This window comes from Limanda limanda, chromosome 5 (genome assembly GCF_963576545.1).
Source record: "Limanda limanda chromosome 5, fLimLim1.1, whole genome shotgun sequence".
Lineage (NCBI taxonomy): Eukaryota > Metazoa > Chordata > Actinopteri > Pleuronectiformes > Pleuronectidae > Limanda > Limanda limanda.
In genome coordinates, this window is record NC_083640.1 from 15,818,227 (window position 1) to 15,845,690 (window position 27,464).

General features: G+C 41.0%; 1 protein-coding gene across 1 annotated transcript in view; it reads left to right on the top strand.

Moving 5' to 3' along the window:
* The first annotated feature begins 6,009 nt into the window (after positions 1–6,009).
* stpg2 (sperm-tail PG-rich repeat containing 2) overlaps positions 6,010–27,464 on the top strand; it is a 53,760-nt gene continuing 32,305 nt past the window's right edge. The window contains exons 1-10 of the mRNA XM_061071883.1: positions 6,010–6,112; positions 6,946–7,046; positions 7,497–7,664; positions 9,590–9,757; positions 13,276–13,391; positions 13,846–13,957; positions 17,820–17,915; positions 25,117–25,276; positions 26,160–26,323; positions 26,837–26,929. Of these exons, the coding sequence (XP_060927866.1) occupies positions 6,010–6,112; positions 6,946–7,046; positions 7,497–7,664; positions 9,590–9,757; positions 13,276–13,391; positions 13,846–13,957; positions 17,820–17,915; positions 25,117–25,276; positions 26,160–26,323; positions 26,837–26,929 (1,281 nt within the window). The remainder of the gene's footprint in view (positions 6,113–6,945; positions 7,047–7,496; positions 7,665–9,589; positions 9,758–13,275; positions 13,392–13,845; positions 13,958–17,819; positions 17,916–25,116; positions 25,277–26,159; positions 26,324–26,836; positions 26,930–27,464) is intronic.

Genomic DNA, 27,464 nt, shown 5'->3' on the forward strand with positions numbered 1-27,464 from the left:
AATCATTAAAACCAAATACGAACATTAAAATACAATGAACAAACAAATCGCCACGTGAGACACATCTGACTCGTTAGAGTGACATTGACTCCCTTCCGCACTACCCGCAGCAAAGTGAATGGGACCAGCTTCCTTACCTCGTTCCGCTTGGCGAGGGGTGTTAAGCTATTGGTGTTTGGATGGTTCTTAGGTCCGAGAAGTTCCACGAAGCTGGCGTCCGGTTTGGTTTCCGCTCCTATCTGTTCCGGGCTCACGGCAGGTATTTTATTGCACTGGGGCGGAAACGAGGGATCAGGTGTGTCGAATAAAACCGTCCGCTCCTTTGCTGCAGGTAATTATGCGAGGGGAGTCGCTACGTGTAAAAGACGACGAAATAAAACTGAAAATAACCCAAACCGTAGTTGAACATAAGAACAATATATATCCCAACCCTAAAATAAAAGAATAAAACAGTCTGCATAAACTGGCCGGTTTTGCTGACAGTTACACTCCCACCAAATCCTGATATAAACATTTCACCCGACTGTGCTATACAGGATTTCTAAAGATATCTAATGGCCCTTTCAATTAAAATATCAAGAAGTGTTATGTACGCGATATTTATCTATATGCCACAGGTTTAAACTATTTGTCGCGTCCCCTGGTCCTTTCAACTACTCCTCATGCAGGCAAGTGGGATGCCTACGACCACAGGCATTACATGAATGTCGCCCTCTACAGTCTTTATTGATGTGTCCCTTCCTTAGGCAACCAAAACAGAGGCGGTTTTCGTGGATGAATGCCTTTTTGTCTTCCATAGATTTCGCAGAGAAAGAAGGGCACCTGACGATGCCATGCGTTTCATCTTTGCAGACCACACATGGGGGTCTTCCCCTATAATCGGCCGTTTCAGGTGCATCTCGGGTGGTGTACTTTAATTGGGCAGTTGTATTGAGGGATCTGGCTTCCTTCTCGACTGTGGGTTTAAAGTTCATCCAATGTGGGGAGGTGATAGGGTTGCAAGATATCCGGGCCTCTTTGTTCAGGAACGCTGTGAAACTTTTGAAATCGGGGTAATCCCCCGATTTATACAGGTTATCGTCGACGATTCGGCCCCACTTTCGTACAATCCAGTCAGGTAGTTTTTGAAGTAGCTTGTGGTTTTCTTCGCAATCGTTCAAGATGGTCAAACCTTTAACGTGTGGGATTGCCTCTGAGCAGCCTTGGAGAAAGTCTGTAAAATCTATCAGTGCTAAAGGATCAGTCGAACTGATTTTGGGCCATCTGGCGAGCTTGTCTCTGAAGGCCTTTTGAACAAGGAAAGGGTTTCCGTATCTCTCATGTAGTACTTTCCAGGCGCCTGTATATGCGTCCTCAGAGTTCCTATAGAAGAACCCTTCCACTGCTCTGCGGGCTTCTCCGACGAGGTAGATCTTTAGATAATACATCTTCTCGCTTGGTGAGAGAGGTTTCTGATCGATAAGGGTTGTAAAAGACATCTTCCAATCAGTGAACTTCAAAGGATCGCCATTAAATGTTTCTGGCTCAGGTACAGGCAAGCGATTTATGCTTAGTGCGCTTGCTATTGCTTGGGCCAGAGAGACAGTATCTTCAGATGTTGTTGCTCGCAAAGGTGCTAGTCGAGGTTGAGATGGTAACTCATTTGAATTTAGCCGAGCTTCATATCTGGTCTCCTGGTGAGCAGCGACTGATTCATGGTTCATCCCATCTTGGTGGACATCTTCGAAACTGTTATATGCTCTTACTCTAGCAGCTGCTACCTGGACTTCCTTCTCTGCCTTAAGCTGCTGCAGGTTCCTTCTTTCCTCTTCTAGCTTTGATTGTCTCTCTGTCCTTTTCCGCTCCAATTCAGTCAACATGGCCGCCTCTTCAAGTTTCCATTCATCTTCCAGTATTCTGAGCTTGGATTGCTGAGCTAGAATGTCTTTTGTTGCCTTTACCTCCGCTTGCTTGGCTGCGAGTTCTGCTTCTGCATCTTGTCGTTTGCTAGAGCTTGTGGAAATTGCATTTGATTGGTCTGAGTTCTGTGATGTTTCTGAAAATGCGGTTTCAGTATTGGTAAGTCCAAAGATGGAGCCATGCTCTTCCTTACTCAGCACTATTCTCACTCTCTCCTTCTCAATTCGTTCGTTATAGTTGCTATCGATGATGTCTCTGCGATTACTCACAAGAGCAAGGATTTCTTCGGTCAGAGCAGAGCAGGTGTCCATTTTACCAACGATATCTGAAGTGGAGGTTTGGTTGCGTACGAGTGGCTCATAGTGATGATGCACCGCGTCACGTTTTGTGGTAATGTTGTGTTGGATTTTGTCGAGGTCATCTGGAGAGCAGTAGTTTTTCAATTCAGTCCGAACTTCTCTTGCTGACAATTTCCAGGACTCATAGGCCTTATAAAAAGTATTTTCATGCGGCTCTCGGATGTTCTCAGGAATTATTTTTTGCCGTGAGCCTGGTCTGTCTTGATGCATGGGAACTGATTTACTTGTTGCTGCTGCTTTAAGTGACATTTTATTTTACTTGCGTTGTTAATTTGACTTTCGGACCTTAATCTTTAGGTGTGATGTGCAGTGTGCCTGAATCGAACCTCTGCCAGTAGTCGCTTTAATTTAGTAACTGCTATTTCTTTGACCAGACATTTACAAACAGTTGAATACTCAAGAGTTTCAGTACAAAACGGATGCAACATAAATATTATAAGCAAAGGAAAAAAGGCTTGACAGGCACAAACAAAAGAGGATGCGTTATAAATATGCTGAGCAAGCTATCCTAGGCAATTTAAACAGTGATTACGCTCCTCAAACAAACAATAAATAATGTTGCAACATGACACATATTTACCATTGGTTGTTATAATCATCATCATTATTATTTCGTGATCAGTTTTGACACAGCAGGAAAGTCCACAACATTTTTGTATTTACATGTGAAAAGCTTCATTCAACTTCCATACACATGTCTCTCAGAGCATCTATAGTGCGTGCGCTGTGATGCGCAATCCGGTCTTGCCTGACGGTCGATGTGTAAGTTTTGTGTCTTCGGGTGACGACACGAGTCAGGAAGACGTTTCGGTGTAGCCACGAGTTTTACTGTAACGGCCCCCCGCTTCTCCACACAAACTTCTGAGTCTCTTGACCTATGTACACGGCTCTTTATTTTTGCATCTGGCTTGCCGTAGTAGCACCGTAAAACTGTAATGACAGTTGCAAGTTACAAAGATTTTAATCATTAAAACCAAATACGAACATTAAAATACAATGAACAAACAAATCGCCACGTGAGACACATCTGACTCGTTAGAGTGACAGCGACTCCCTTCCGCACTACCCGCAGCAAAGTGAATGGGACCAGCTTCCTTACCTCGTTCCGCTTGGCGAGGGGTGTTAAGCTATTGGTGTTTGGATGGTTCTTAGGTCCGAGAAGTTCCACGAAGCTGGCGTCCGGTTTGGTTTCCGCTCCTATCTGTTCCGGGCTCACGGCAGGTATTTTATTGCACTGGGGCGGAAACGAGGGATCAGGTGTGTCGAATAAAACCGTCCGCTCCTTTGCTGCAGGTAATTATGCGAGGGGAGTCGCTACGTGTAAAAGACGACGAAATAAAACTGAAAATAACCCAAACCGTAGTTGAACATAAGAACAATATATATCCCAACCCTAAAATAAAAGAATAAAACAGTCTGCATAAACTGGCCGGTTTTGCTGACAGTTACACTTACAGAGAATCTCTGGGGTTCTGCTGGACACGTCACCAGGTTGCTGGATCATGTCGAGAAGAAGCCCCCACTTTTCCCAAGTCCACAGTATTTGAAAAAACACAGCATGCAACACAGAGGCGGTTATTTTCTTGAGGGCACTCAGCAATTGGCCAGATGTGTACTGTCTCTCAAAGTGCAGTTTTTTGCAAGCATATCTCTGTGAGAGAAGGTCCACTCCACCAGTTGTCTCCCACCATTGTGCCCTTATCAAACAGGGAGTTTTTCACAGTGGAGAGACCCAGCAGATTCGACTTTAGAAGAGGACTTAATATCTTTTTCTCATAATAATTCATGAAAAGGGTTCATTGTGTTAGTCCTGTCACGTCCTCTCTCCTTCCTGAGAATCCGTGCTTTCATTATCTCAAATCTCAAGATGAATTTACTTCTCACACTTCTCTCCAAGCTGTACTTTGCAGTCAGATTGACACTCAGATGGTTGCGCTCTGTGTTTGACCCTGTATCTGAGCCCAGAAATTATATATCACTCCAGGATAAAAGAAACAGTTGTAATATTGTTAATTCTATAGACTACACAGCTAAAATTGATTCACAGGATATAATGTAGGTAAAATATATTAAAATATATTCATAAGATAGAGAACAAAACATAGATATCTCAACACAAATTACATTTACCCTGCACTATATCAGAACAATCAATTGAATACCACAATTGATCATGATTTGTGTCGTTGTTGATTTATTTGCAAAATACAGTGATCATTTCTTTTGACTTAAAAGTGTACAGATTATTGCCGCTACACGACACGTTTAAACTCGGGTATCATCAAATTCTTTATATCATCAAAAAGCCTTGTTCCATCCCATTTACACTTTATCTAGAATTTTCCGATTATCTTTGAATGCACCACTCCTTTTCGCATGAATTTCATGCGGGTGAGGCTCATGTGAAGCTCGCTGCTGCCCACCACTGGTCAGTAGTAAGTAGTGTCCCTTTTCTCCCTGGTGTCACTCTTAGGAATAACCACATTTTGTCAAATTAAATCAAATACCAATGTGCAGGAAGTTAAAATAAAGATGCTCCTCACTTTTTCTCCAAAGAGCCACTCGTCACCTGAGTTTATTCCACTGAGCTCTCATTAATCACAATTTAACAACCTTGTATAATAGTAGCAGGAGGAAGTAGGGAGGACATGTAAATAAGGACAAGAGGAGATGAGAGTAAAGGCTGAATACAGAGTTGTTGTTGATACAGAAACAAGCAAGTTACTGAAATCATTTCATCACAGGAACGTGAGGATCCAGAGGTTTATCTCAGTCAATCAGAATCAGGTTTTATTGAAAAGCAGATTTACACATACAATGAATTTTGTAGTTGTGCAAGTATAAATGTTTAAAAATATATAAAAATAGGAAACTAAATTTAAATATGTAAAATACTATAAGCACCAGTGGAGGGATTGTGCAATACGTTGTAAGAACCCTTTTAGCCCAACTTAACTACACAGTGAACGCATGGGATGAGGAGCATCTGTCACATTACATACACCCACTAGATGGTAGGATTGGACCATGGCTGCACCTCGACAACTGTTAGAAAAGTGTTAGACTATTCATTGGATCGATCCACTCAAAATAATAAATATTAAATATAGAGGCAGCAGCTAAGGCAGTAATGTGACTATCCACACACAAATTTTATATATATATATATATATATATATATATATATATATATATATATATATATATATATATATATATATGTACATGCTATTAAACTATAAAGTAAAACGTGTGTGTCTGTTGCACTTGCCTAAATACATTTTAAGTATTTGCATAAATGGTGATAACGTATAATACCATATAAAATATATTATACAATATGTTTAATGTTCGCTATGTATGTATGTATGTATGTATGTATGTATGTATGTATGTATGTATGTATGTTATAAACTTCTGCATATATGCAGCGTCACAAACGTCTCTTCAGTATGTGTGATGGTAACTAACATGCAAAGGTGATACAGGTGATACAGGTTTTGAAAACGTCACGTTATGAGACAGTAGGTGAGTGTGGTTGCCTAGTTACCCTCTCTTCCTTCCTCCTGTGTTTTCTGTGCGCAACTATATCCGGTATCCAGGCAACGGCGCACGCAGAGAGAGGACAGGAGAGCGAGTGCAGTGGAGGAATGTTTGTAAACATCTTTGTAAACTCTGGACCGACTCTTACATGTTTATAAGGTGGAGTTTAGTTCAGCTACATGTTGGTTTTTAAGACAGGAAGGTAAACATGTACGGACGAACTCCCAGACTGACCTCCATGACACCAGGAGGCTCCTCAGCCACAGTCGGGCCCGGGTCGTACGATGTCGCCCGGAGTCCCAGGACATCAGGTAGGACACTAGGGTCTCATTCTATATGGACAAGTTCTGCTGCTTCTATATATAAATATATGATCAAAAATAAACATAGCTAGCTGTATATTAAAGTGGTACGCGAACTGTGTGACCACACTTTTATATGTATCATGAAAGAGGTTACAAAGTTGAACATATACATTTAAGGTATCTGTACACAATATGTATATATGTATATATATACAAAATATGCATGTGTGTGTACATGTATGTTGACACATATTGATATCCACATATATATACAATAGACAATTTTGATGATGTGGCATTTTAAACTATGAGGATCTATAAAACTTCATATTCCTAGCCTGTATATACACAATATATACACAAGTAGCTTACTTCAAGTTGTGTAACTCAATACATTCACCTTACAATCTTTTTTCTCTGCCCATGTTCAATTGTTTTATTCTCATTTTATCTGTCTGGTCTTGTTTTATCTTTGTAAACATTTTGAAAAATGTTCATAAATAAAGTATTTTTGTGTCATTTTGTGTTCCTTTCATTTTGTCCATCTGCTATAGTATTAGAAAACACAAACTAGCACATTAATATAGTTGAATAAACAAATGTGATACAAATATATATTTGTCACAAACTATATCACATATTTGCTGTTCTTGGAAATGATAATAATACACGTTTTATTTATATAGCGCTTTAAACAATGCTGAAAGACACTTGGGTTTAAAAGCAGAAAAGGCAAATAATAGTAAATAAGAAGAAACATGACATACGCATCATTAATAACTAAACGGGTTCGTAGATGTCGGTTGTGAGTGAGGTTTCTTTCCTTTTCTGTATTGCAGATGGCTATGCTCCTTTCCTGTCCTTGACCAACAGACAATCAGCATTCAGCTCCATTGAGACGGTGCCAGGACCCGGACAATATGACTCCTCACCCGTCAAGGTACCTGTAGGTTAGACACAACCCTTTTACATGCGAGTAAGTCAAGACCTGACCGTACCCAGGAGAGATGGAGTGGGTGGAGGTGGCGCTTGGTCGGACCAGAGGGTCATGAAAGCACGAGCAGATTTGTCTGAAGTCATGAACTATTTATGTCACAGTGCTTTCAAGAAGTGCTGATAGATGGTGGTGTTGTAGGTTATTTCCTTTGACACTTAACAGCATAAAATACCCACTGAGAAGCTGCAAGCAAGGAGTTGTGAGGAAATTGTTTGCAGAAGAATTCATTTGACTTTCCAAAAGCCATCAGAGAGAAGTATAATTCTAATATTGCCAATGAAACCATTCAAAATAGCGATATGTCTTTGTAGGAAGGCAGGAGATGAGAGCAAGTTGAAGATAATGTTTGCATACAGTTAACAAAATCGTTCTCTCAAATCCTCATCCTTGCAGCTAAATGTCCACGGTGGCCGCAGTCTTCAGAACCGCTCCAAGCGCTTTGAGGAGGAGGTGTCAGCGGTTCCCGGCCCCGGGGCCTACAATGTGCTGCCTGCCTCGGGGAACTCGCTCAGGGCCATGCCGGCCGGCGCAGGAAAGCCTGAGAAGCTTGGCAGAAAAACGGTAAGCACATGGGTGGGCACAGGACTTTTAAAAAAATGGATTTGCTTGTGTATTTTATGATGCGGTTCATCTACGTTAGCTTGTACGCAGTGTGTTTCCTGTGGGTGAACTTAATTTGAGAAAGGGAGGCATGAAAAAGGATCCAAAAATACAACAGCTGATAACTTTACTTTTCACACGTACAGAACAATAAAGACACCTCTGCTGATCTGTTCCATTTGTCAAACAAAAGACTGGAATAGCTGCCTTAACAGTTACATCTCTTCTCTCGTAGTTAAAGACATTGGCTGTAACTGTATCACATTCAGTAATACATACTTTAATCACGGTGAGCAAAACAAAGGGAATTTACAATATGGCATAGGCTCTTCTTAGTTTGTCCCAAATCGTCTCACATTGTGCAAAAAAGCTGAAGCGCAGCATCATTTATTATGTATGACAGACTCCGCTTTAATTACAATGATGGAGATGATGTGGAGTGAAATATGAAGACGCCAGACAGAGGGAGAGTCTTGTAAAAATCTGTTGCTTGACTTTTTTCATTAAAGTGACAGTTTTTTCGGTATCAGCAAGATTTGGAAAGACAGGGTAGTTGTTTCTGCTGCTCTAAATCTGCCTTGAAGCTCCAGGCACAGGCTGCTGCTCTCTCAAGTTCATTTTTCATAGGTGACAGTCGTCTCATTAGACTCACTATGCAGATTTTTTTACTCCTCAGAAGCAGTAACAGCAGCAGAGACAGGTCGCGTCCTATCCAGGGATTTTCTGGTTCTTACTCAGTGTCAGTGTGAGAACAGCAGCGTGTCCATTTTACTCCGGCTCCTTGTAAAAACCCCTGAAATTTCATCTCAACCTTTTTCTATTTGTTGTCCGGCAACAATGTTTTGGTCGAGGCCCCTCGACAGGATTATCATCACAGTTCATCAAATCCTACACATGGAAGAGCCTTGCTGGGCTGTAAATCCATTTTTTTCAAACGCTCCCACCTGTAAAGCATGAAAGATACCATCTGAGGTGGTTCTGTAGCTCACCGCGTAGCTTGTATGATAAATGAACATACAAGAACAGTTGTGTAGATACAGATAAGCTCTGAGTTAACACTTTTGAAACCCGACCAAACATGAAAAAGTCTCTTTTGAGATCATGCTCATGCTCTTCTCCTTTTGTACCAGCTGCAAATATCTGAAGGAGTGCAGAGACTGTCAGAATAATTCCTTGTCATCAGCCAGTCCTCCTCAAGCAGTTCGACAATACAATGTCACTTTTTTATTGTTTGTGTGCTGGAGAGTGAAGTTAGAAGACTTTGCGTTCATCCAACCTGGTTTATCTGCAATAAAATTGCTACTGTCGATGTTTTTCATGAAATGAAACTGCATTGTTTCCCATTACTGTTCACATGTGTGGTTTGTATAAGTTTTAATAATTTACTTCACTGCCTTTTTTTTTCATGCATTCCACGTTGGCTATTTCAATGTCTGTTTGACACAATCTTCATAATCGTGAAGCCGATTGAAGATGAATAGCTCGTGAGATGTGCGTCCACAGACCACAGATAACACATATGCTCACACAGACACACACCTTACCCCCAGACTTAGGAAGTGAGTGGAGAAGCTATCATGTATTCTAACTGTGACGGCTTCACTGCAGTTCCCTCAGCAGACATTGTTCCTATTCCTACACTTCTACTCCTCACCTTTCTTCTTTCTTTTTCCTTTCCCCCTTTTTTCTCTTTTATTTTATATCCTCCGTCTACCCTCCTTCCATCCTTCCCTCTCTGGCACTGTCCTTCCCTCATTCTCACTCTAAATTGGCCCTAGGCAGTGCTCAGCTACTTTGTAAGCCAGGGCAGCCTCTCCATCGCAGACCCTGACTTCTCTTCTCACTCCACATGTCTTCATCTTGCTTTTTTCCCTCTCTCTGAGCAGTGGCTGCAGGCTAAAAGTCTGCGGCTGGTTCGTCAGTCAGATATTGCATCCATTCCTTCGCCGGGCCAGGCTCATGGCTACGAGGAGGATGCCCTGGGTGTGCTCCTCAAGCAACAGCCCCCTCCGAGGGATGCAACCCTGGGGCCGGCCTACTACAACCCATTACTGGTGAGGACACACACACACACACACACACACACACACACACACACACATAGTTGCAGACCCCGGCTGAAGTTTGAATGTACATCAATCAGGGAATGTGAAGTGCTCATTTGTGCACGCTTGTGTGCTTTCATTAGTCTGTGCAGTGTGTGTCTGAGTGTACTTACTCTGCCCGCGAGGCGAGGTCCATTAGTGTGAGGCAGATCTAATGCACCACTGAACCCCCACCTCACCTCATTCACTTGGCCCAAAACCCATTTCCATAGCTAATGAAGGCAGCTCCACTTTAAAAAAAAAAGAAAAAGCCACAGCCCACCAATGCCATTTCCATTTTACACGCCAACAAAGGGAGCCATTAGTAATTACTCTTCAAGCTGTATTACAATATTCACTTAAAATAATGCACACGCCTGCTGGTCTGCCTCTCAATTAAGCCATTTTTCATCTGTTAATGACCAGAGGAAGTCAACAGTGTCCTTGAGTGTTGGCCGAGGTTGTATCAACACACCGGCACAGCCACGGCGGCATGCTGTGATTTAGGGCTATCAGCAGGGCATCCATCCACAGCGCTTTCTTACCGTCTCAACTTCTGTTGCTCCCTCGCTTTGAAAGTTCACCCTCCGCTTCTGTCTCTCTCCATCCCCCTGTCTGACTCGCTGTAAACTCAAACACCACCACCCCGGGCTCCCACTGAGTTCAAAAGGGTGGAGAGGCGGAATTAAGTGGTTGTCTGAGGACGTAACTTCAAAGTGGCGGAGCCACCTTTTGAATGATAAGACATTAGACGGAAATCAAAAGGACATAACTTTGTTTTTTTTCTGGCTTGATGTTATTGAGAAACACAAAAAACGTTTAATCAGTTTTATCCTGTGACCTTAAACTTATGTTCAAAGGTTGTATCACTGGCTTGACTGGAACCAACAACTTGGCCCTAGAGCCCGACTGATATTTATCCGTTAGCAGAAAACATCAGCCTTTTGGTGTTTATGTTTGCGGATATCCAACCATATGAAAACCTTTATTTTACAGAATAAACTATTCACAGCAGATTTAGCATTTATGTTTGTAGTTTGTGTAAAACACATTCATTTTCCTTCTTCAAGTTCAATATATGGTATTTGTGGTTTGTATTTTAATTTCAGTCATTTGAAATAAAAGTGAATTGTCAAACTGTAACAAAATTAGCCTAAATTACATTTCTTTGTCATAAAGGGATTCTTGACAAATGTTTTTGTTTGTTTGTGGTGATTATATTTGTGTTGGTATGGACATCACCCCCCCAAAAAAATCCATTACGATCATACTCTACTTAGGTAGAGACAGGCTAATAACAGGAACACATATAATGGCTGTGAAACATTTGAGTGCATAATAAAAGCACTTTGCAGAAATTAGACACAGTTTCAACATGAGATGTATTATTTTGTTTGCTCACATGGAAGTATTAGATCTGGCAGATTATCATAACACAGCTGGCCAGATGTTTACGTGGAACAGAAAGTTTTAGTACAGAAGAAATGGCAAAACAGATTTTTAGTGGCAGATTGTTGATCAATAGAACTTTTTAACATCGTCTATATGAAAAATTCAGTACTAGACCGGCCACAGAAATCCAGTATCTTACACAGAATTTGGTTTGAAGTTGTCAGATGTAAACAGGAATGTGGGGAAGATGTTGTCCTCTACAGAACCTCATTCAGATTCAGACCCATGCTGTGTTGTGTATCTGTTTGTGTAAATCAACACAAACAGTTTCAGCCCACAGGATCCCCGCACACACACACACACACACACACACACACACACACACACACACACACACACACACACACAACCCTAACGAAACAAAACTTTTATATCCGCTCGAGGTTTTCGTTCTAATTTGAATAATAAATAACCCGCAATTCCATTTTTATCAAGGCTGAATTAACATGTTTGTACCCACTCGCTGTGCTTTTGTTTCTTCCCTTCTAAAAGCTCTCCTTGACATAAATAGGCAATTTGCGGCTTTAAACTCAAAGCCAGCTGCGATACCATCACAGTGCTCGTCTGTGTGTCGGCACATCAGAACCTCCTGGTTTTCTATCCCCTGCATTGAAGGATCACGGGACAGAGCCTCAGATCTCGCCCTCCAGTCACTGTTGAAGTTGAGTTAAGAAGACAGACACCATATGGAGTGAGAAAGCTTTTGAGATTCCCTGCCAGTCGTCCCAGAACCTTCCTCGCAGGGCAGTCGGGTCAAGGCAAAAGTTAGAAAAGAGAAGAGTTGTTTTTCCAAGTCTGTCTGTCATTTGAATGCAGGAATGAGGAACGAGCAGTGGACCTCAGAACCAAACTGTAAAGTAGAAGCACCCAATGAAAATTTGGTGCTCGTCCTACTTATGTTTAATGCAAACTATAAAAATTATGTAATAACATTTCATTTTGGTGGAATTTAAATATCTCATTGCTCATAAAATGACAGCTAATACTTAAATCTGGCCTTGAACAAATCCCAAATCTCCCACAGTTATAAATGTATCACACTTGTATTAATTGTAATAGTCGTCATTGCTTGTGTGACACGTTCTTTCAGCACATTTTCATTTTTACCTCTCCTTGCTGTTTCAGCCACGTTACCAGGATGGCTCCGGGGGGTGTGGCAGTGTTCATGAGTTCAGTCATGATCCCCAGAGGCTGGAGCCAAAACACTTTCCCTGCTTTTTCCCAGAAGTTGTCTGTTGTTATTAAAACTAGTATTTCGGACAAACAGGAAAAGTTATGATCAGGGTCTAAAGATTTTGGCGATCCATTCACTCAAACACTAATAGCTGGTCAATGTTTGCTCAGTATCTTCATTTACAAGAAAACTTTGGGGATCCCCCGATTTATGAATCAAAAAAATAAAACATGTTGACAGCTGTTTGATGAATTGCTCTGAATTGTAGATAACACACTCATGTCCCCCCTCAGGCCGAGTTGTGATAGCTTTGGTTGTTGTATTCATCCCACACAAATGGGCAGACACCAGATGACACCAGGCAGAATGCAAATACACCACCATGACGTCAAATGCCATATTTTAATTAACATACGGTGGTTCCCTAACAGTTTTAAACATCATCGGTTTTGCATTTTGAACGGACACGCTGCAGCCGGCACCAGGTTTTGACCCAATCTTGCTTTATTGTCGCACTCTGCAATATAGTTTTTAGAAACTCTCGTACACAGGGTCTCTAAAATGTTTTTTTTAAGCGACAGCTGGCCAGCTCATTTCCAGATGCAGCTGCTCTCAGTTTTTAAGCAGCAGCTGGAGGCAGGAAGAAGCAGGCCGTACAACTCAGGAAGATAAGAAAGGACGGAGGGTCTCCCCTAGATCCCTGACATTTGGCTGAACCTCACATTTCATTTCAGCCCCAACATCTCGAGACCCGACTGGAAGAGGAACCAGAAAAGTGTCTTATCCATCCATTTATCATCTTGTAATTTCATTCTCTCCCTTCTTCTCGTATCTTCGTTCTCTCTGTCTTTATCTTCTACAGTCAGAGAAGAGCTTGGCACAGAAATATAAAGGATGCCACTTTGGCAGCATGACGGGGAAGAGAGGCGAGGTGACGGCGGAGGTGGGACCAGGTCCAGGACAATATTACCCGGAGATGTGAGCATCACACATCATATTACAATAGCATGTGAAAAATGGGTTTATCCTCATATGAGTCCTGGGATATGAACTGTATATTAAATTAAATGTAATAACAGGATTTATTGAAGAAAATTATTTTAAAGTCCATCTTTATTCCCATTTCAACCTGTTCTCTTCTCCTTGTTACTCTATTCATTCCTTCTCTCTCTTCTCCTTCCTTCTTCTCCTTCCATCAATTATGTCTTGTGCCCTCCTCTCTCTCTCTCTCTCTCTCTCTCTCTCTCTCTCTCTCTCTCTCTCTCTCTCTCTCTCTCTCTCTCTCTCTCTCTCGCTCCCTCCCTCCCTCCCTCCCTGTTTCTGCTCTATGATTTTCTAAACACTCTTCTTTGCCCCCTTTATATATTTATGTATCTCTCCAACTTGTTTGTCTGTATCGTCTTTTCTCAGACATTGTCACTGTGTCTTTCAGAGTCCCAGAAACACAATATGAAAATATGAACCTTCAAAAGGAACAGAAAGGCAGAGCTGAACTTAACATCCCTCGCTACCACGAGCTGGTGCCCAAGCAAGAGGAAAAGAAGGTGAGCGTGAGTTTGTATTCATGTGGTGCTGGGTTTGGAGAAATGATACGTCTTAGAGATAAAAGCTTGGAGTGGGGTCAGTGTCAGTCTCTGGCCCCCTGTGTGTTTGTGGGGTGAGCTTTATATAATGTGCTGACATGTGACCACTGTGGCCACAGTTTTTTGCACGTGGGGGCAGCGAAAAACAAGTTCTAAGCATGGCACACTATCAGACTATAATGTTGATATGGTTAATGAGTGTTACCATCTGTTTTAGGGCTCAACCAACTCTTGAGGGTAAACAAGTTGCTCTTTAGTTGCTTAATGCTCCCTTTATTCATTAGGTGGTTGTTGGTGTTTGGTCGGTTTGTGTACAGCTGGTTTATCAGAGTTGTAAAACCAAAAGAATAGGCTGAAAGACTTAAAGGTTCAGTGTGTAGAATTTAGTGACCTCTAGTGGTGAAGTTTCATGTTGCAGCTGAATACCCCTCACCTCACCCTCCCCTTCCAAACATGAAAGAGAACCTGTGGTATCCTTCATTTGTAATAAAAACTCAAAAGGTGTTTAGTTTGTCCAATTTGGGCTAATGTAAAAAATATGGCGGCCTCTGTAGAGAGGACCAGCTCCTGATTTAAATATAAAATATTTAAATATAACTGGTCCACTCTAGGGTGAAAAAAACAAATATTGGTACAATTTAGATGAAACACACTACTGAAAACATCACAAGGATTATTTTATATTCAATGTCTGGCAATAAATCCATTTCCCCTAAATCTTACAAACTGAATCTTTAAGATGTTTCACATATGAGGAGCGAAAATGCAGGAGGCAGGAGCCAGGACATCACGTGTTTTTCGCTGTGAGTAAAAGTAAAAAGGTAAAAAGGCAGAGCAAACTCAATGCATGTCTAAAAAAGCTATATAGTCACTAGATCAATTGTTAAAATAAAATTCATAGCTTTGAATAGTAGCACAAATAAACACTTTACTGCTCATCCCAATAACGGCCATAGCAGAAATTCCCCTGAGGCTATAGAATTGAGAAAGTCTGCATTTTGGTAAATATGACTTAAACCTATTAGATGGACGATAAAGTTTGTTCTTCCAAATCTTGCTTTAATACACGTCATGAAACACAGCATTCATCAGTGTGTGTTCACGTTAATGACATTTATTTGGACAACCCACCTGAAACTGTTTATTCGTGTTTGTTTGTAACGTCTCATTTCATGAGTCAAAGTGACAGGCAGCTCAGCAAAGAGGATTCTACCCACTGTTTTAACCACCCACTAAATAATAGCTGCTGAGAGAGGAAGGGAACTTTGAATACACACTTTTATCTTGAAGATGCTGGGTTTTGCATTGTAGTAGCAGCAAATAAATTAGCAACCAGTGGGGGAGACTGAGTCATCCCAGAAAAAGGTTATATAGTCTGTTGTAAAAAAAACAAACATATTACAGATAATGGTACTTTATTGTGTCTTTGGTATTTAATACTTAATTTAAAGGACACGGAAAGCCATTATCACAACATAATCTATAATAGATTGCTTACATGACACCCATAGAATTATTTCAAAGCTAGTTTTTTCATATTATATAATGTTGATGTAATTACACCAAAACGTTCTCAATTATATTTTGATGCCCCGACGTGTTTCAGTAACTTCAGGCAATAGGACCGACCACTGGATATTTGTATGCAGTTAAACTGCTCGTCCCCACTTCCCTGCTCTTTGACTCAGACTGATTCTCTACACAATAGGATTTGAAAGCTCCAAATTGAGAATGAGTCATAATGTGATGTTTCTTTGGCTTCGTTCTGGATTAATTCAAGTGGTTGATTAAACATGAAACGAGTCATACCCCCTCCCTTAATGACTCTGGTTCTATACGTGGTCGATAGAGGGCAGTAGAGCATAAGCTTTGAACACACATACACACACATGCATGCACGCTCTCACCCACATGCGCACGCACACGCACCTGAGCTGGTCGAGTCGAGGGGAGTTACTCACCTGCATATGAACTTGAGTGTGCTGGCAGAGTAATGCTTTGTGATGCCTTGTTTTTCTGGATGCTGGGGTAGAGATGGGGAGGCAGAGGCTGAAAAACGCCAGGACTGGATTTGCGGAGAGAGAGGTGAACCGATCCCTGCTGCCAAGTCCCTGCACCTGCACCTCTCTGTCTGCTCGTCCTCTCTGAACATTTGCTCTGCCGTCTCTTCTCTAGTTCAGATAGCAGCTTATTTACTTGTGAATAGTTCATTATACCCGCCAGCTCTGTTCTACCTCTGTTGATATCTGCTAAAGTATTTTATACTGAAATTCGTCCCCTGACTTTGGATCTTTGTACACTTGTGTGTTTACACCATGCTGTATTTGGACCCCCCATCGTGATAGCTACACCTCCATCCATCATCATTAGTTTCTTACACCTCTACTCACATGTTCACACACCCACATACACACACACTGGCCAGATGGGTCATTATCCACAGTGGGGACACTCAGGACAAACACCTTCACTTCCTAGAGATCAGCAGCCAGTCTGCTTCTAATGGTGTAGGGCTGCTGGTGTCGTGGCATTTCGAGGCGGCCAGGGCAACGACTGAGGAAATCACTTTAACAAACACTTATCGTATGTGTCTCTGCATTCAAAAGCCAAACAGACGGAGCTTTGCCTGACGCGACCCTGATTTTTGGAACCATTACTGCTCCTATAGGGGAAAAACATTCTAACAGTCCAACAACAGCGACAGAGAGACTGTGAAATAAGCTCATTTCAATTGATCATACTCATGCCATATTTGTATGAAGTTAAATAAATGTCATGTAGGTGTTAAGCATGTGTAATGATGTTTGCCAATGTCTCAATACACACAAAATCCACAGAGAAAATCCACAGAAATATTACAAAAAGAATATAAAGAGTAAAAAGCTTTCCTGAACATCTAAATACCAAACATCATTTCCTCAGTGTCCTGTTTCTTCCGTGGGACTTGGACAATCTCCTGCTGCGACCCAACTGTCTGGACCTTTTCTGGAGATCATGTTTAAAAACGTGACATATCAGGTTAAGGGCAAGAAAGATGGCACTGTGGTTAATGTTCACGAATAACGATTTTTCCTCAGTGTCCTGTAAGGAAGGGGGATAGCATGTGCAGACTGGGTGTAACTGCTAAAGATCTCCACAGGAATCCAAGCTGTTTTACTGCAGACTTCGTTAAAACACCTCCAGCGCAGCAACCTCGCAACCTTTACAACAGATAGAAAAATGTCCTGACTCTGCACCAGGGAATGTGTGTGTGGGTCTGTGTGTGTGTCTGTGTGTGTGTGTGTGACCGTGTTTACCTCTCTCCGTCAGCATCTCTTGTTAACTGTGACGTCTGGTGGTGTTAGCTGATTTGCTAGTTACAGTAATTACTGCAGACTGCACCATTGTGCGGTCGCCTTGATTTGTCACATATAATAATTGTTCCATGAAGATGAAAAGACCACACATGTGTGTTTCTCCCAGTCTGTGTCTGTTACATGTAATAATTAATTGCAGACGAGAGAAGGAAAATGGTCTGTGCCTTTTCTGCATGTTTCCACCATTTGCTCACACATCTCTTTGCATTACTTAATTTTTCAACGCTGTGTCTTTCATTTGGTTCATTATCATAATAGTCTGTGCCTCCACCTCCCTGGTCCCTTCATTTATCTCTAGAACAGAAAGAAATCAAAGAAACTCTCTTCCCTTTTCTCCTCTTTCATCTCAGTTCATTTCTAATCTTCTAAATGACACCGCAAACATGAATATTACCAAGGCATGTAACTGCATACCAATACAAATATGATTTGCTGTATATTTCCCTCTGTCTGTGTTTCCATATCAGGGAGTTCCAGGTCCAGGCCAGTACCACATCAGAGGCCAGTTTGAGTCCAGTGGCAACCTGCCCAAGTTCATCTGCCCCTTCCTTTCTCAGACTGAGGTACAGTGCAAACAGAATTTGGTTTGAGTTCAAAAGCAAAGCAACTCACGACTCCACTGTAGGTGCGTTTTTAGGTGAACTGGGTTTTACTTTATAGAGGGGGTTCTTTCTCAAGCAATTTTATCTCTGCTTCTGTCCACCAGAGTCTGCTTTTTTCTTCGTGGTTTTTGTAGTTGCTTATCTGTTGCATTGATTTAATGTCTGTGTACGTTCAGCAGTGACTGACTCGAAGTTCATTATTTACAAATAAGAATTAAAGTCAATCTCAGACAGTTGAGCTTCTCTGTATATAATGTTCATTTTCTAATGCCACGTTTCACTGTGAGAATTGCTTCACAGTGACCAACTAGAGAATCACCAATAAAACCATGTCTGTCAATGACTGACAGGTTGAACTGTGCAAAGACCCCGTTCAAATTATCACAGTCGACCAGACCCTCTCTAGAGGAAAGGTCGTTCATCACTTCTCCCCACTTTAGATCTCCATGTTTTAAATGGGCACCTATAAAAATACACTTTCAGGAAGTTACTACTTATTAACTAATTGGTTTGTAACAATCAATCTCGTGGTTGTATATAAACACGTTATTTATCCCAAACAGCACCTACTAATAAAGAAAGACTCCTTTTCAGGCTTTTAAAACAGACGTACGCTTATTCAGGTTCAAGACTTAATGCTCAGAACATTCATCACTCTCCAGCAACATTGCTGCAGCTCCTCTTTTCAGCCTCTGTCTAAAACACTAGGTTTTAGATCCTATCTCTTTAAGGCCCTCCTTCCGATGGAGCTGATTGGCCAGATGGACTGGTGGCGATGCGTTTCAGGAGCTTCAGGAGAGGAGCTGGCTTTGGGGGGTTTTAACTCTGCAGACGTTTTACATACACATCGAAACAATATAACACTAGAGAAAAGGAAAATACTGAAAAGCTACTACATGTCTCCTTTAATAGTGTGGAGGGTGCTCAGTGTGTGGAAGCAGCGCTGTTACGACGATAAAACAAAGAGCCTGGTGGACTCCAGTCAATGTACAGAATACATAGAGTTCCAACATTAGCTCCCTCTAATATCGCGTCGTGCTATCAGAGGGGAGATGGACGTCTCTCACTCAGTGTGTCTCCCTCTTCCTGCCGGGAAAACTTCTACCATTCAGACTATAACTAGGCCTGCTCGTCCACACGGCTTCAGTGATATCTGTTTGGGGCAACTGTGGCTCAGTAGGTAGAGTGGGTCGTCCACTTATTTAAAAGTCTTTGGTTTGATGTCAGCCTCTTTCATACCGATGAATGTGATGTGTTATTTACTTCCACAAATTCATCTTTTGTCCCTTTCTCTTGGAAAACACAACTCCCCACATCTACTTTTCTTTTCCTCACAGTCGCCGTGATGCTTGTCAGCTTTGACATGTTACATGTGTTTTCTTCACCCTCCCTGTGACCTGACAGACACACAGTCAGAAGACAACCACCCTGAAGGACGTGTATCAGAGACTGTAATAAGACGGACAACATGACAGCTCCCCTGTAGTGAAGCCAATGCATCTCAATCGCCACATGGTGACTGGCTGTGGTACAGGTCATAAATCCTGCTTCCTCCTTGTTAGTGGATGGGACATGGACCAGACTAAACAGTCAAAGTACACATTAAATAGATTTTTCTCTGAGATAGTTTCTATAATTTCAGGTAGATCTTATCACATTGATGTTAGTTCAAGTGTTAATGTCTCCAAGAAGATTGTTTTTAATTTGGTTATTTGATGAAATGAAAACAGGGTGAAATGTCTTGATTCACAGCTAGGACTTGGGATTGGTTGACCGAACCTCACAGTTACTGAAGCCATTATCTTCTGCCTACGCTACCACACTTATTGTATCTTAATTATCTCTAACTGAAATCTAAACTCTCTACTAGTAATGAAACGTATGAACATTTTGTGTCACGATTATAGTGCCAAAAATTAACACGATGTAACTGATACACACGCAGTCACCAAGTTTTATATTGACATAATATATATTATCAATAAAAATGATTATTGTATTTTCATTATTTACCGAAGGTGGACAACTTGTTAAGTTAAGTATAGACTTCGACCCCAAATATCAGACGGGACAGAATATATCAACGTTTGTTAAACTCATGCAATGTGGCAACAGTGGATGTTAGCATTTGTTAGCTATGGCCAAAGATTGCTAACAGTTCTCCTGCTGTTAAAGCCCCCCCACCCACGCGCCTTTTCGCTACTTCTGCCAAGTTTTTCTAACACACGATGAAGTAAACTTCACACATGCACATAACAAACGTCTGTGCGCCTAGACACCGTTGCTCACTGTTGTTGTTGCTGGACAGATTTTACCATGAGCTTTTCACCGTCGTAATCAACCGCAACTATAATGATAGTTTAAATTTCACACTGTAAATCTAACCGTAGGGAATTTTACCGCGGGAAAACTGTTAAGCCGGTAACCGTTTCATCCCTACTCGCTTCATGTGATCCCCAATAGAAAATAGCATTGGTTAGAGTGTTATTATCCGTTTAATTGGGAAGTATATACGATACAAGTAGTAGGAGGGATCCTGCAAGGCACTCCAGGAAACCACACTTCTTCTCCTCCCAACCCAAAACACATAATTGACTCTGTAGTTCCTGGCTAAGCTGATTCGCTACCGTTCCACATTAAAGCAAATTCAACTTCTTTAGCTCATAACTACTTAATGCTCCACAGACAGAGAAACCAATCAGACCATATTAAAAAAGATTTCTCAAGCATAATCTATAGGAGGCAGACATATTCAATTTACAATTTCTCAAAGGAGAGACTGGATTTTAATATGGAATATATACGATTAAGTTACAGATCCTAGACACTAAGCCGGGCTTTGCTTGTTTAATTAATGTGCTGGGAGTGGAGGATTTCCTCAGATGGGGTGAAGATGAGATTATTAAGTGGCTCAGAGGAGCCAAGATGAAGGATGTGAAAATGTGTGGTTTGTGTCTCAGGAATACTTTAACTCCTCTGTGGCACTGCCCCACAGATTCCCTCCTCTGAAACTCTCCGACTGATGTTTTAATTATCACTCTGACACACATGCACACAATGTGACACAAAATGTGGGTGTTCAAACTCACACATAAAGATTTCAGACACACACCTGTGCGACTTTCTTCTGTAGACAGTTTCGAACACTGGAGGCAAGTTTGCTAGGATTGCTGACATACACGTACACACACGTACACACACACGTACACACACGTACACACACACACACACACCCCACACACAATTCTTGAAATTACCTTAATAACCTCTGAAACATAAAACATTTTGCTAGTTTCCTGGTGAGAACAAGTGATGCAAGATAGCAGTGTTTATTTGATGTGTGTATGTCACAGTTTGCCCTGACCTAATTTCCCCGGCCTCATGCTGTGCTCGTACGTCGACCCCACGGTGCCACGTGTCACAAGTCATCTCCAATGCAGATCTAAGAGCGTCAGTTCTCTCAGATCTTCGTATCCCTGTGGTTCCGTTTCCATCTGACACTGTTACCCTGTGGAGGGATGGAGAGGAAACGAGGGAGGGAGGGAGTGAACGAAGGAGGGATGGAGGGGAGGACAGGAGGAACAGCTGGAATCTTCCAGTTTTTGCCTTCCCTCCTCCCTTTGACCTCCCAATTTCCCAATATCAAAGCATCAATCTAACACTTTGTGAAAACAAGCCTTTCCTCTATTCCCCCTGCCCTCACTTTTACACTCATTTCCCCTTTTCCATTTTGTTCCTTCACTTCCATTTATTCATTTGCTGTAATTTTTTAAACCCCTATTTCTGCCTGATATTTATTACGCTTGGCAGGGTCTTTTGTTTCCGTCATTTACAATTTTATTTTATTACCTTTAATTCTTTGGTTTTCTTCACGGATGGTTACCTTTCTGTTCTCTCTCCTCCCTCGTTTCTGTCGTAAGTGCCTTTTATTTTTGGTCAATTGATAAGATAAGTGCACTCACTGAATAAAAACATTATCATGTGAAATATTAAACATACTTTTGAATTTTTTGTTTATACAAACTTATAAATGAATGCAAACTGAAAGACACTGAATCCTGAATGCTGTGTTCTCTGATTTCCTGGGAATAAAAGTAATAAAAAATGAAAGCCATTGATAATGTAGACTGTGATGAGCTTTAGGCTCAAAATGTTCTCAGCCAATTCCATAAATAACAACCCTCAGCTCTGATACACATATCAACGATGTGGGCAGACAATGAATTGAAAGGCTAATATGATTATTATACAGTACGCTATGAGATAAATGTGGTCTTGCCCAGAGGTTGAATAGATGCAGACTTAAGCATTTTCAGAACACGGAACAGAAAGTACATTCTTACCCGGCTTCATTTGTATGTTTCTACTAAAGCTTTGCATCAGTCTGAAGTCATCTTTACATGAGGTGGAATGAGCTGAGGAGCATGACGCCACGAAAAACATCTCTTTACTCTGGGGCCTCAATAATCCACATAAACAGACCTTAAAACGTTCTGTCACTGAGGGAACTTGCTTTGTAAACAGTTCAGCACTGATGATCAAAGTATTCCCTTAAAATGTTTATGGATATATTTATCAGTCATAATAATAATAAATATATAATTTGATTTATTTATTTGAATAGCTCTATTCTTAAAACTCAGGTACAAAGAGCTTCACAATAAGCAGGGAAAAAATGAAATAACAAATATATAAACATTCCAGATATGATCAAAAAAAGGCTATCTGGTAGAAGTACGTTTTGAGGTACTAGTATATGTAATGTCATTAAAAATGTAATATTCAAAAAGTTTTAAATTCTAGCAAACACTTCAGATACAAAGCGTTTTAAGAAGGGCTTTAAAAATGGCCCTGTTTAGAGATGGATCTGAAGGAAACATTAAAAAGATTTGATTCAGTTCCAACAAAGTTCATTATGTGAAGTTCGGAGAGAAAAAAAAGGTGTCCTTGAGTAAGACTCAACAAAAAGCAAGTAGGGCAGAGTTGGATTGACAGATGCTCACAAACCTCAAATTGAAAACTGACATGAAATAATCAGTTCCTTTGGGCCTTGAAAACCACATCTTGTACTTCCTGCTCCTCGCCTCTTTTCTCCTCGACTCAGACTCTCGCTCCATCCCTAACCTGAACACTTACCATCTCTGTCCCTTTCCTCTCCTCTCCACGTGTCCTCCTCCAGCGACGCGTTATCTTCACTCGTTCTTTTCCTCTCATTTCTCCTTTTTCACCTAAAAGCTCAATAATTCAACTGTGCATCACTAATAAAATTTTCATTACCCCAGAAAGAAATTTTCCACAGGCTGCATCTTGTTTAACTGGAAAGGGCCAATCAATGACTGGCATGTCTCCAATAAACAGGTCACGTTTAAGATGATTCTTTTGGTTTGAGCATCCTGTGTGTGTGTGTGTGTGTGTGTGTGTGTGTGTGTGTGTGTGTGTGTGTGTGTGTGTGTGTGCGCGCGCATTGTAATCATGTCCATGCTGGTATTTGAAGGAATCACGTTCCTTTTATTCCTCTGTTGCGTTCGATAACAACCCCCTAAATGGTTCAGTGGTGAGCGGCTGAGGAGAAATGAAGAGTTCCATTGAAACACAGTTCACCTTCAGTAATTCTTACACAAAAAACTACTTTTTTCTGCTCCGGTCTCTTGATTGTCTGCGCAGTCATAATGGGCTATCAGATAAACACATCTGTATCCTGGAAGTGAAGACGCAAAGATGTTGCGGCGCCGAATCAGCTCTGATATCAGCAAAACAGTCAAAGAAAATTACATACCTGATTGTGTGCATCATTACCTTTGGGTTATCCTGTTTACCATATCTCGTTTGTGCCGTCTTCGTCCCGCAGTTATCACGATTTTATTCTTGCTCTAGCAAATGTATTCTTTTTTCTTGTTCTTTTCTTTCTTGATTTGAGTGTTAACAGCAACATCTTTCTTTTGTCTGCAATGGGAAAGGAATAGGAGTAATGCAAATTACTCTGCATTAGACATTGGTTTATTAAGCTCCGATCAGCAGCGATGGAAACGAAGCCCCTGGGTGAACACGCTAATCGTTCAGGACAGTGAGGTGAGAGAGTGCCTCAGTTTTCGGTGCGGTCATGGAATCAAACATGAAGCACCGGAGGAAAAAATGGAAAGGAAAACTCCACCACTGGCAATGGGAAAGGAGTCAATCACCATTTACTAGCAGGCTTACTCGCGTTCAAAAACAAGCTAATATTGTTAGAAAAGGTGTATTAGACTGAATAGACACCTACCAACATGGCAACTTAATATAAACAACCCACCGTCACCCATTTGGTTGTGACCTGCCACTCTGAAGCCTCGAGTTTGACATTTTTTCCAGCACCATCTTGGTTTAAGTGAGACCAGAAGTAAACTGATTGGAGAAGTGAGAGTTTGAGGAAACTGCAGGTGCACCTACACCTGCTCCCATTGGATGACAGTAGCTGTCAATCACACAGTATCCATACCTCAATGCACACATTACGTCATTTGACTTTAAATGGGACCATGATTCACAAAATGAAGATCATGCTGTATATTATTTAACTTATTGACTTGAATCAATACTTCTTTTCAAAACCTGAGGAGCCGCCCTCTGCTGGTCATTGAAGAGAATACAGGTTTCAGGCCCTCCCGTTTTGGCTTCACTTTCTGCATCGAGTCTATGTCAGTTTTAGTGTTAAAGCTGTAAAAACATCAAATGTATAGCTCCATTTCTCATCCCTCCATTAATTTACTGGTGAGCAATGATTGGTCACAGACAGCGGACAGGCAGAGGACAGACAGCTGGACGGAGGGATAGGCAGACAGACAGACATGTTCCAGACTCCATGTTTTCTGTGGCCAGTTGGTTTGTGTTTGTTCATGATGTTTGATCTCTGACGCTGAGACACGGCTCTCTGTCATTCTCTGTTCCTGTGGATAAAGCAAATATTCACAGCTGGATTTGTTCTTGTGGGCTCCAGATGTGCGCTGAGTAGAGAAAATAAGTGGATTATTTGTTTTTTAAAACAGTGCTGATATCAGTTGGATCACCAGAACTGCTGTTATCATTAAGTATACAATTTCCTTCTTTTTTTTGTCTCCACTCCTTTGTTTTTTGTCTTTCTCTGATCTGTATCCGTCTTTCCTTTCTTTTCATCTCCCTCCGTTAGAGGTTTAGTACTTTCAAAGAAGTGTCGCCCCCTGTTGGTGTGTATAATGACCCGCGCTGTGCCCTGGAGCTGCTGAAGAGGACAACAGGAGTGAAGAAAAGCCCGTTTGGCGTCACCGCTGTGCGCTTCAGTCCGAACCTCAAAAAATGCCTCACACCAGGTGAGGATGTGTGTGTGTGAGTGAAATTCGTCTTTTCATATATGAAGTTAAATTAATCATCAGAAGTCCAGTTTTGTCTTTAAGAGCTAGTATACTTCCATTTGTGCAAAAGATCCAAATTGTTTTTCACTCTAATGGATCCAGCTCTTTTAGACTTAATGACAGTGTTTTGTCCCTACTACCAATTTGATGTGAGACATCACTGACACTTGATTTTTCACTTCTAATGTCTGAGGCAGGATTAAAAACTGCATCACAATCTTTCATTTCAAACAAGTTGTTCTTTAAGCCATTTTGACTTGGCATCCTCGATTTCAAGTAATACTTTGCAGCTTGTATTAATATTTTGAACTAAAGTGAAATACATTTTTTGCGGCTATTTTGCTGTGTGTGTGTGTGTGTGTGTGGGGGGGGGGTAGGTATTATTTATTAACATTTTATGATCACGTCTGGGAACAAAAGCTAAATTCCCATTATGTTTATCTTTATATTTGAAGGTAAAGACATGTTCTAATGTTATTTACTTGCTTGTATTGTCCAATGAATGAACTGTGAACAATTCTGTTCTGTCATTTCCATCGACCGTTTTGCATAAACATATTCTTTGAACATCAAAAATAATGAAAAGTTGATATTTTTTATGCAGACATGATATGATATTGCTAGTCAGTCAAATATTAGAATAGCATTATGAAGTTTAGTGTAACACTATGTCTTCAGACAGAAAAGACATCTCCTCTGAGGGATAGTTAGTTCTTCAGGTACTTCGGGTTCTTTACGACGTTGTGTTTTCATCTCACATCAGTAACAAGAGAAGAACGACACAAAAGTGACTCTTCAGAGAGACACACACAATAATCCAGCCTGTGTCTGTTCTCTCCAGGTCCAGGGTCCTACAATGTGTTTGAACAGGGTTTAGCTCAGGAGAGTTTTAAAAAGGCTTTTTTAGAGCGAAGCAGGAAGGGGGGCTTCGGTTCGACCGCCCAACGCAACTCACTCTTTCTCAACAAGCAGTCAACAGAGGCCCCCAGTCCCGGCCAGTACGAGGTACCACCATCCATCACTTCACTGTACTGTCATTCATAAACTCTTTTTGTTTTCTTCTTTCCCTCTTTCCCTCTTTCCCTCTTTCACTCTTTTGCTCTTTCACTCTTTTCCTTTTTCTTTCTTTCTTTCTTTCTTTTTCTGTTTCGCTCTTACTTTCTCTCTTTCACTCATTTGCTTTCTTTCTCCTTTCCCTCTTTTTCTTTCTTTCTTTCTTTCTTGCTTTCTTTGTTTCTCTTTCACTTTCTGTTGCTCTTTTACTCTTTCACTTTCTTTCTTTCTTTCTTTTGCTCTTTGTCTTTGTATCTTTCTTTGTTTCTTGCTCTCCTGCTTTTTTTTTTTTTTTTTTTTTACCTGTTTCTTCATATCATAATCCTCCTGGAGACACATTACATTCCCTGATATAGATAGGGCAGAAATATACATCTCTCTTACTACTTGAGTCCTAAAGAAGAATTTTCATATTCTTCACCATCACCATGCTTGTTTGTGTGACTGCTGTATGTTTGTATTCAGACAGAGAGGAAGACAGAGGAGCTCTATAAAAAGCAGCACACAGCAGTTTTCAGATCAGCCACAGAACGTCTGGCATCGTCACTACCTGCCAAAGTAAGTCTTCCTCTCTCTCTCAGCTCCGTCTCTCTCTCTCTCTCTCTCTATTTGGCTCCATTGTCTTTGTCTTCTCTCTTCCATCCACACTGGGACGTTGTAAAGCTGCTCAAACCTTCTTTACATAAGAATCTAAAGTGAAGTCAAACACAACTACACGCCAAGGTTTTACTTCATAACTGGGCCATCGCAGCAGAAGCATCTGACCCACTATGGCAAGGGTCTTGTTTTCAAGAAGTTTATTTTCTTTGACTCCATAATTTCTTGTTTTCTTCTTCCTGTTAACAAAAACAGGTCACACTTCGCAATAATTAGCACCATGCTCCTCTCCCATGTTCTATTCCCCCTTTATCTGATCGTTCTCACCCACTTTCCTGGATTTTACTCCTGTCAAACTTTTTAACAATAAAAAATGTTTATATGGTAAGAGATTGACCTTCACTTCTAAATTGCATTTTCGCATTAGTTATTTTATTTGTATAACTTTTTATTATATTGTTTGTTATTCTTATTATAAATAGTTGTTATTATTTAC